General features: G+C 40.7%; 1 protein-coding gene across 1 annotated transcript; it reads right to left on the reverse strand.

Annotated features, from left to right (window-relative positions):
• Nucleotides 1-8,292: 8,292 nt before the first annotated feature.
• On the reverse strand, nucleotides 8,293-10,039 carry LOC6542932 (WD repeat-containing protein 82). Its single transcript, XM_001968390.3, has 2 exons — nucleotides 9,718-10,039; nucleotides 8,293-9,475 (listed from the first exon to the last, which is right to left on the reverse strand). Exons 1-2 carry the CDS (start codon nucleotides 9,970-9,972, stop codon nucleotides 8,546-8,548), a joined length of 1,185 nt encoding a protein of 394 aa, XP_001968426.1. The 5' UTR covers nucleotides 9,973-10,039; the 3' UTR covers nucleotides 8,293-8,545.
• Between the last annotated feature and the right edge of the window lie 690 nt (nucleotides 10,040-10,729).

Genomic DNA, 10,729 nt, shown 5'->3' on the forward strand with positions numbered 1-10,729 from the left:
TAGTCCTGCTTTAAATCAAATGGAATATCGCATGTCAGGAAGGGCTAGCTCAGCTTTTAATACTTCTTACTATCGTGTGTCAAGATGACACGCCCACTCATACGCCCTAACCCCCTTCCTAACCATAAAATCCACACCCTGTCCATAGAGTTACTAGCAATTGAGTGTGCCCCTGCCTTTTGTGCGCTTCATTTGCCGCGCACAACAAGGAAGCCCCCATGCACACACTGAGAAAAAATACATTTTCCACAGCCCTAGAAACAAAGCAGTTTCCACTGTAAGTTCGTTAGGTATTTTCTTATTAATACACAAGAATGTTTGCTGTTAGTTTTTCTTGCGGTGTACTCACCGCCCACTGTGTTCCACCCTTTGACCACGCCCACATGGGCTTTAGTTCACTTTACTAGCCATTTTCTGTACCATTAAAGTTAACAAATAAGGCTTAAAAAGTGATTGCATGTGCACGTGTGACGCCTCCACACTGCCACGCCCACTTAAACCCCCTATTTAAATATGTATGTACATATCTGTGCTCCATTAATTCCTTTAATTAGCTTATGCAAGCTTTAATGGAAATAATTTAAACTGCCACACAATTGTTTCCATTGAAGATGAAACGATACCCAGTAATTAATTGTATTAAGTCGAATACCGTGTTTCGTACTTTTTCTAACCAAAATGAATGGCATTTTCGGAGAGTAATTAATTAGAGCACGGGGAAATGGATGTCCCAACAACCAAAAACTGACACAGTGCCATGCTGTCTGGTAATTGACAAGCCATTATTGTAATTAAAATAACTCATACGCAGCGGTGACGCCGTAGGAAAACGAAAGTGGGCGTCTGCACCGCATAAATCATGATGCGCTAGTGGTCGTCACTTGTAGCTTTGCATTTATTTATGCAAAACAAACCATGACCTTTTCCATTCGCTTGCCACTCGTTTTGATTTCCGCGGTCAGAATAATTGTCGCTTAGGTAATAAAATTTGATTTACTCTACAGCACCCATCCAGTCTGTTTTTAATGGCCACCGCGAACTCTGACAGCGCGGCAACAAAACAAACTTCAAAGCATTCAAATTCAAAATGCCCAGCAAATGCTCTCTCTCCTGTGGGCAATAAAAACGGCCGAAAAGTGTAAAATAAAATAACCATTTAGTAAAGTGGGCTACAAGAGCTCTTCTTAGTGGGATTTTATGTGAACCTAATAGTGTAATCTCAGGTACTTTTATACCCGTTACTCGTAGAGCAAAAGGATATACTAGATTCGTTGAAAAGTATGTAAAAGGCAACGTTTCCGACCGAAATGTGCTAAGCCTAAAGTTCTGAATTAGAAATTCATTTTTTTTTAAATTTTTTTAGTGTTATGTCTTTAAAAATTCCATAAAATTAAGGAACGTCACAAGGCTGAAGTTCTAAACTCCATAACTCAACTTGTGTTAATCGGATTTTGAAGTGGCATACGTCTAAATGTTTCTGGCGCAATTCTCTATAAATCTGCATTCAAATTTAGAAATTTTTTTTTTCAACTTTTTTTGTAATTTTTCTGGTGTATGATGTTGTAGAAATTCAAAGAAATTAAAAAATGTCTCAAGGCTGAAGTTCTAAACTCCATAACTCAACTTGTGTTAATCGGATTTTGAAGTGGCATACCTCTAAATGTTTCTGGCGCAATTCTCTATACATCTGCATTCAAATTTAGAAATTTTTTTTTTTCAACTTTTTTTGTGTTTTTTCTGGTGTATGATGTTGTAGAAATTCAAAGAAATTAAAAAATGTCTCAAGGCTGAAGTTCGAAACTCCATAACTCAACTTATGTTAATCGGATTTTGAAGTGGCATACCTCTAAATGTTTCTGGCGGAATTCTGTATAAATCTGCATTCAAATTTAGAAATTTTTTTTTTTCAACTTTTTTTGTGATTTTTCTGGTGTATGATGTTGTAGAAATTCAAAGAAATTAAAAAATGTCTCAAGGCTGAAGTTCGAAACTCCATAACTCAACTTATGTTAATCGGATTTTGAAGTGGCATACCTCTAAATGTTTCTGGCGCAATTCTCTATACATCTGCATTCAAATTTAGAAATTTTTTTTTTTCAACTTTTTTTGTGATTTTTCTGGTGTATGATGTTGTAGAAATTCAAAGAAATTAAAAAATGTCTCAAGGCTGAAGTTCGAAACTCCATAACTCAACTTATGTTAATCGGATTTTGAAGTGGCATACCTCTAAATGTTTCTGGCGCAATTCTCTATACATCTGCATTCAAATTTAGAAATTTTTTTTTTTCAACTTTTTTTGTGATTTTTCTGGTGTATGATGTTGTAGAAATTCAAAGAAATTAAAAAATGTCTCAAGGCTGAAGTTCGAAACTCCATAACTCAACTTATGTTAATCGGATTTTGAAGTGGCATACCTCTAAATGTTTCTGGCGCAATTCTCTATACATCTGCATTCAAATTTAGAAAATTTTTTTTTTCAACTTTTTTTGTGATTTTTCTGGTGTATGATGTTGTAGAAATTCAAAGAAATTAAAAAATGTCCCAAGGCTGAAGTTCTAAACTCCATAACTAAACTTATGTTAATCGGATTTTGAAGTGGCATACCTCTAAATGTTTCTGGCGCAATTCTCTATACATCTGCATTCAAATTTAGAAATTTTTTTTTTTCAACTTTTTTTGTGATTTTTCTGGTGTATGATGTTGTAGAAATTCAAAGAAATTAAAAAATGTCTCAAGGCTGAAGTTCGAAACTCCATAACTCAACTTATGTTAATCGGATTTTGAAGTGGCATACCTCTAAATGTTTCTGGCGCAATTCTCTATACATCTGCATTCAAATTTAGAAATTTTTTTTTTTCAACTTTTTTTGTAATTTTTCTGGTGTATGATGTTGTAGAAATTCAAAGAAATTAAAAAATGTCTCAAGGCTGAAGTTCTAAACTCCATAACTCAACTTATGTTAATCGGATTTTGAAGTGGCATACCTCTAAATGTTTCTGGCGCAATTCTCTATACATCTGCATTCAAATTTAGAAATTTTTTTTTTTCAACTTTTTTTGTGATTTTTCTGGTGTATGATGTTGTAGAAATTCAAAGAAATTAAAAAATGTCTCAAGGCTGAAGTTCGAAACTCCATAACTCAACTTATGTTAATCGGATTTTGAAGTGGCATACCTCTAAATGTTTCTGGCGCAATTCTCTATACATCTGCATTCAAATTTAGAAATTTTTTTTTTTCAACTTTTTTTGTAATTTTTCTGGTGTATGATGTTGTAGAAATTCAAAGAAATTAAAAAATGTCTCAAGGCTGAAGTTCTAAACTCCATAACTCAACTTATGTTAATCGGATTTTGAAGTGGCATACCTCTAAATGTTTCTGGCGCAATTCTCTATACATCTGCATTCAAATTTAGAAATTTTTTTTTTTCAACTTTTTTTGTGATTTTTCTGGTGTATGATGTTGTAGAAATTCAAAGAAATTAAAAAATGTCTCAAGGCTGAAGTTCGAAACTCCATAACTCAACTTATGTTAATCGGATTTTGAAGTGGCATACCTCTAAATGTTTCTGGCGCAATTCTCTATACATCTGCATTCAAATTTAGAAATTTTTTTTTTTCAACTTTTTTTGTAATTTTTCTGGTGTATGATGTTGTAGAAATTCAAAGAAATTAAAAAATGTCTCAAGGCTGAAGTTCTAAACTCCATAACTCAACTTATGTTAATCGGATTTTGAAGTGGCATACCTCTAAATGTTTCTGGCGCAATTCTCTATACATCTGCATTCAAATTTAGAAATTTTTTTTTTTCAACTTTTTTTGTGATTTTTCTGGTGTATGATGTTGTAGAAATTCAAAGAAATTAAAAAATGTCTCAAGGCTGAAGTTCTAAACTCCATAACTCAACTTATGTTAATCGGATATGATGTTGTAGAAATTCAAAGAAATTAAAAAATGTCTCAATTCTATCTTGTTATACAATGTAAATGTCTTATGATACTTTTATTTATTTGAAGAAGCCAGTTGAATCGTAGATATGGCATTGCCAACTCTGTTCCAACTAAGTGATGATCAAAGTTGTGCTGGCTCACAATGTAATGGCCAGAACATCGTCAATATCAATATCTGTCCGGTGTGATAAATGTAGCAAGTGCGGCAAAAACCGCAGCAAGAAGCGAATACAAAATTCAATTAAAAAATAGTTTCTGGCATTATTTAATGCGGTAACATTTGTTACCCACTGAAGCCGGGCAAAATCACTGCATCACCGCCAACTGGGGGAAAAAATCGCATTAAAAGCCTGCGGAAAGAAAACAAAAGCAGCAATCCCTTTGCTTTTCCGCATTTCCTTCGTGTTGTGCCTCGATTTTTGTTGTTTCTTTTTCTTCGTTTTGTATTTTGGCCGTGTTTTGCTTTGTTACCCAAAGCGCATTTTTCACTTAGCTGGCAGTTTTGCTGCTCGTCTCTTCTCCGGCGGGCTTTGTTTGCGTCTGTTTTCCGCGCTGGCCAATCACGCATCTGGCCAAAGCCCAGTCCCGGCCCAAACCGGCCCAAACTGGCCCAAGCCGGCAGATAAGGCCCACAACAGCGCCAAAGCCAGAACACAAAGAGCGGGAGCAGCGAGGAGTACACAGAACACAGGGCAGAAACAACAAAATCGAATGCAATTTATTTTCTAGTTACTGTTAAGCTGATTGCAACTGCGATGGCGAGGACGATACCGATTCGATGTCCTCCCAGCCTCCAACGGTTCGGCTTCTGGCTCTTACACGGCAACAAATACCTTAAGTATCTTAAACTGTGATTATAATAGTAGCAGTTGAGGCCATGACCAAGTGCATACGGTTTTTAAAACCCCATTGCATATCAGCAGTGATATACCCATGTATACATTGTCTTATAACACATTTAAAGCGGCCTTTTCTCTGTGTAAACTCTAGTCCTGTGAAATCCTTTGATCTGCACCTGTTTTCCCTAGTCCTTTTTTGACCCCCATGATTCTGCAGTGAACGCGTAAAAAAACTTTGGCAGCCGCGAGCTTGCTTTTAAAGGCCAAAAGCGTCACTTAAAAGCAAATCAACAGAGCACCAATGCTTTTTGGCTTTGGAGTTGAAAGCCGCAGTTCCGGAACTAGATATCTGTAGATCGTGAAATATTTGAAAATTAAAAAGATTCATTTTAAGAAAGTATTTATAATTACAATTTCTAAATCTGTAATCATAACTTACATTTTAGGTCTGTGCCTATCCCCTTTATATTACCAACTTCTACAACATTTTAATGCACCACTTCCTTGAAACTAGTTCAGTTTACCCATCTCTGACCCATCTTTTTTGACCATCCAGTTGACAAGGCCGAAAGCAAAAATTCCAATTTAAACGTCGTGTCAAAATGGCAAATCAAAGTTTAGGGTTCCCGGGTCCGCAACTTTCACAGAGTGTTTGTATGAAAATTGCTTGATTGAATGCCTGATTGAGTGACTGACAACTGGCTGACAGCGATGGCGGCGCACACATAGCGGCCAGAATGGACAATTGCCAAATCGTCCCAATTGTCCCCACACCCGGATTCAAATGGGTCTGAGGTACAGAAAGGAAAAGGGTGAACCAAATGGTCGGTTAATTTGGGGCAATCAGAGGACAAATTGAACCCATAGCCGTCTCAGAAACTGCAGTAGTTTCGTCACTTTTATGTCCTCGATTTGGGGGTGGTATTACAATTGCAGAAAGGATCAACCAATGATGCATATTGATCCAACAGAGTTCTTTTGCCCTTGCCTCGGGCAGCTAAATGGGATTCACAATCCCCACAGTTTATGCAAATATATTTTCAGATTGATTGGCTAGACAAACTGTATTACAGACAGAGAAAATCTATACGACAGATATGGAGTAGCTGTTAGGCTGGTAAAGGAAATATTATTTAAATATTCCTTATATCCCGAATATGCTAATTTAAAACCTGAGAGGCAAAATCAAACTATGGCATGTGTTATAAACGAAGGCCCAGCCTAGTCTGTAATTTTCCAGGTCCTGCAACACGGAACGGGTACTTGCCCCATGATCGTATCTTGCAACTCCCATACGGCACTTTCTGCGGAAGGAGGTACTTCAGCTCAGGACCTCCAGCCATTAACACGTGCTATTCTGGCTGAGGGTGAAGTCCACCCCTGATTTTCTGTCAAACGCTTTCGAGGGGAACAACGCGCATGTAATTGTGTCGCCAGGACAGCCTAATCCGTAGCCCGTGGCCACTTTTGCCGCTGCCACTTAAAAATCCACTTAATCCCGGCGTCTTATAAAAATAAGAGAAGAGGTGGAGGGGAGCAGGAAAGTACAAATCCGGGGGACTGAAAACGTAGAGCCAAGCTTAGCCCCTTGCTCTGACGTATTCAAACTGCAAGTCGATTGTTATTTTTACGCCAACGGCGGAAATAGACATCCTGCCTCGCGTCCTGCGAACAAAAAAAAACTTTAGCAAAACTTTTGTGGAAAGCGCGGATGGGCAAACGGGGAAATGGCTAAGGAAAAGCCGGCAAGTCAATGTCGGCTGAAGGAGTACATTTTGTGCGGCAGTTGGCCAAAGTTTTTCCCCCAACTGGGCATGCTATATGCTGTACAGCAGGACCTTGCCATTATTGAAAGTGCCCGTTGAGTAATTTAAAAGTTAGCCCCCGGGACTCAACTTGCAGTGGCCCATTGAACCAGCAGAGGTATCGGGGTCAAATTGATTCTTAATAATAACAAGAAATCAGACTTTAAATCATGTGCCTGTGCAAGGAAAACTTGTTGTTTCCGCTTTGCCGATGCATGCAACCGATTGCCTCTCAAGTACATAAATTCCTCAATAATTTCAGCTCGCCAAAAGTTTTTCTTTGGCTTTGTAGTTCATAAAAAAAGGCCAGCACACTAGGGCAATATTGGCTTAACAAAAGTTGGAGATGGCAAAACGAGGGAACAATATGGTATTGTTATTTTAGCAATACAAAAAAAAATATATCTGTATATTTAACACAACTATAATAGTACTTCATTATAGTAATGACTTACAATCGCTTCGTGACACGAACGAAACTAGCTACCCATCCCTAGCAGTCGCTTTTCCAATTCGATTGCTCCAAAACAAGATTAGTGTTTGGGGCCAACGAAATCCGCTTTTATTACCAAACGCATTAAATATTCTTGCGTCATTGGACAAAAGCCCGTCCTGGGAAAAGGAATTTGTGGTGCGTGGCGATGGATATACACATAGCAATGGGAATCTGGAGAAGGGAAAAGGACTCAAGGCGACTATGTGTCGGGGCCATTTGGGATTTGTTTTACAATTTAGTCACGCGCCTGGCTCGTTTCTTTTTACGTTTCGTGCCCACCTTTTTAATTAATTTCTCCTTTCGCCGCTTTGCCAACTCGGGAAAGCCATTTATGCGCTTCAAAGAATGCTCGTTAGGGATCTCTGGTACGCTAATGGCGATGTCCATGCAAATCAAAATGGCGACACGGCGACTTCCGTTTCCGGCGCACACTTTGCAGTGGCTGCACGGTTTCCCAGGCTCCAACTTAATCCTTCTTCCCGCACATTTGTCGCATGCGTTAATTTATGTTTGCCTAGTTTCAGTCCCAGTCTCAGTTTCAGTTGCTGCTTCCAACTTTGGCACTTAATTAGCATAATGAGAGGTTCTCGGCTGCCGTTGCCATTGTCCTGTTTACTGTTTTACCTGCTGCAACACCCGAAACGAAACTCCTTCAGCAGGAGTGCATTTAGCTAGTTTGTTGACTTTTCGAGTGTCTGGCAGTTGCACACTTATGGCCAAACTTTGATCAAACACTGAAGATTTCATCAGCTAAACAATGCCGCAGCCTTAAAGTATTAAGGCCTGAAAAAGTAATTAAGCCGGGAAAGTCCTATTCATTTGAAAATTCACATCAGCAGTCACCAGGTATTTAATATATTCAAATTACACCACTTTTCCCACTTTTACACCGCTTATCTGGATTGACCTCAAATATGTTATCTCCTTCTGAATAAACTAGTACGTATGTAGCTTAAGCCGCATATTAAGTAAAGTTAAGTACGACTTGCATTTGACTAAGGCCCACATTCTGTGCATTCAAAACTTCATAACGCCAAAGAAAGTTTTGGAGCATCCATCCACATGTTCAATTGGAGTTACAACTTCCCAAACTTGAACGGCAAAATGTTTGTTTTTTTGGGGCTTTCGGCAAAAGATTTCATTAATATTAAAAGAGGGGGCTCCTTATGGCCACAGAAACTAAATGAAACGCTTGTCAGAAAGCTGCAGGAGCACATATACACCCAGCCGAAACTTGGCCAAAAGTTTGCCCACCGCACCAGGAACTCCTTTCCAGAGTCGAACGCAGCCAGCTGTGCAATTTGCTGGCAAAACTCAACAATTTGTGTCTCAAAAGCATAAGGACTGTCCAGGAAGTTTGGGTGATCCCCCCGCTGGGAGTTGGTCCTCGAAGTTTTGGCCAACAGCCAGCTGATGAATAACCCTCGCTTTTATTCAAGAAAGAGATCGGTACACATCTTAGTCATCAGGTATTTCACCATCTTCCAGGGAGTCCTTTTTGTGCAAGCCTTTGGTGAGATCCACTATGGATCCTTCAGTGAAAGCCCTCTTCTTGTTTAGTGTCTGCTTTTTCAATCCCATGTCTATTTCGGGTTTGGGCAAAGGAATTTTGCTGCGAGCCCCGATAGCCTCCTTCGGTGCGTCGTCCTCCTTAAAGGAGATTGTTTCGCCCGGCTTTAGGCGATCCACCCAATCGTAAACTCCATTGGCCATGGGCATCCAGAACACGATTAGCAAGTCGCTGCTCACGAACATAGTGGCTTTCGGATTAAAGCGCAGACATCGAACAGGACCAACATTGTTGCCTTTGAGGACTGCCACAGGATATCCATCGTCAGCCCGCCAAATGTGAATCCGGCCCTCATCCGCTCCTGAAAGGATGAACTGCGAGTCCGGCGTGTAAGTGGCATCCAGTGGCAGCCTGGACTGATTCGAATAGCCAGTAAAGGACTGCCGGTAGGTGCCATCAAAAGCCGAGACACTGAAGCACCATGAGTGGTCCGTGCTCAGCAGCAGGGTCTTCCCGTTGGGAGCGAACTGCAACTGCGTCCAGTTGGCCCTGTCGTTCACCTGGTACACGAACTTCTGGCACGGCTCCTCGCCCAACATCCTCACATCGTGGATCTCGATGCATTCCGTACCCGTACTGGTTGCCAGGACCAAGCCGGCAGGATCAAAGGCGCACAGCGGCCGCCGCTTCTTTATGCAGTGTGTGTCAGTGCTGGTCCGGAAGTCCCACATGTAAATGTGATCATCCCGCCCGGCACTGATGAACACATTCTCGTTGCCAGGCTGAGAGGCCAACCTATGGACACTCTTCGCATGACCCCCGAAAACTCGTACGTAGAGGCGGGTAGTTAGATCCAGGCATCTGATGGCGTAGTCATGCTGTCAATGGTAAATTTAAATATTCATCAATTTTCATTTCGAATACATACAAAGATATATACACGTAGGAATAGGAAAATGTAATATTTTGAAGTAGAAAGATTTCATTTCATTTCGGCAATTTGTTAAATTGAAAGCCATGCCAGCCCATGTCTCCCAGCCCTTTTGCATCAAACCGTGTCCTTTCGGCCATTCACTCTGTGTACCCTAGCCCCACCGTGCCCCCCTTTAAAGCCTCTTACCTTTGAGGTGGAGTGCAGGACGCGCGTGTCCTGCTGGGTGAAGCAGGCCACGTCGGGCAGGTAGTGGTGCATGTGCACCTGGCAGAGCTCCTCCTGTCGAGTGCTGCTGAAGATCGAGAGGGCGGATTGGTCGCAGAGCAGCAGCCGCAGTCCATCCGAGGAGAACTCTATTGCCAGCTTGTGCTCGTCCGTCTCCTGGCACACCTTGGCCACCCGGAACTGGCGCATGGCATCGTCGTTCAACCTGATAGACATTTCCGTTAAATCTGAGCTGTGAAAAAAAGGCTCTTCGAATAGAATGTGACGTTAAAGGCACTGGCATCTTGGATAACTGATACAATTTATTTAAAATATTTCAATTTTCCATTTAATAGAAGCCATTTTCGAGAGTACATTGTTTTATTATCCAAGGCGATGGAAAATCTCGGCTTTCTTAGCAATTAAACTAAACTAAGCCAAACTTAAACTGATTTTCTCTCTCACAAGCAAATGCCACTAACTTTATTTCAAGTGGCTGACTTTAAAACTAAATTAAGCCGATTTGAGTTTGCCCCGGATCAAGTTGATTAAATCAAGTGTTGAACCGTCTGCCACGCCCACCGGATCGCCCACTGGCACAGCTGGGGATGCATTTTAATTTCCTTTTCGCGTCCAACTCCCAGATAGCCTTGTTCCCCATCATTGCGCCTCATTAGGGGAGTGGGTGTTGGGTGGTTTTGGCTGGAAATTGAAGGAAAAACTGTCTGCTGAGTTGGCAACGCAGCTCGCCATCCGCTCCAATCTCCACTTGTTGACCAAACGCCAGCAACTTGTTATTTAGGCCGATTTGTGTCATTAGTGCAACGAAGGACCCGCTCTCCTCTAAAATATTTTCGCTGCGGACGCTGTCGAGTGGGCAAACATTTTGGCAATAATTGAGGAAAATACCCAGAGTAGAAAGTGAACTTTCAGACAGCGAAGTTTTCTCTGTCTCGACGATTTAGGTTGCCAAAAATGAAAAGTTGCTGCCATG

Source organism: Drosophila erecta, unplaced genomic scaffold, assembly GCF_003286155.1.
Source record: "Drosophila erecta strain 14021-0224.00,06,07 unplaced genomic scaffold, DereRS2 tig00000055-arrow-pilon, whole genome shotgun sequence".
Classification (NCBI taxonomy): Eukaryota; Metazoa; Arthropoda; class Insecta; order Diptera; family Drosophilidae; genus Drosophila; species Drosophila erecta.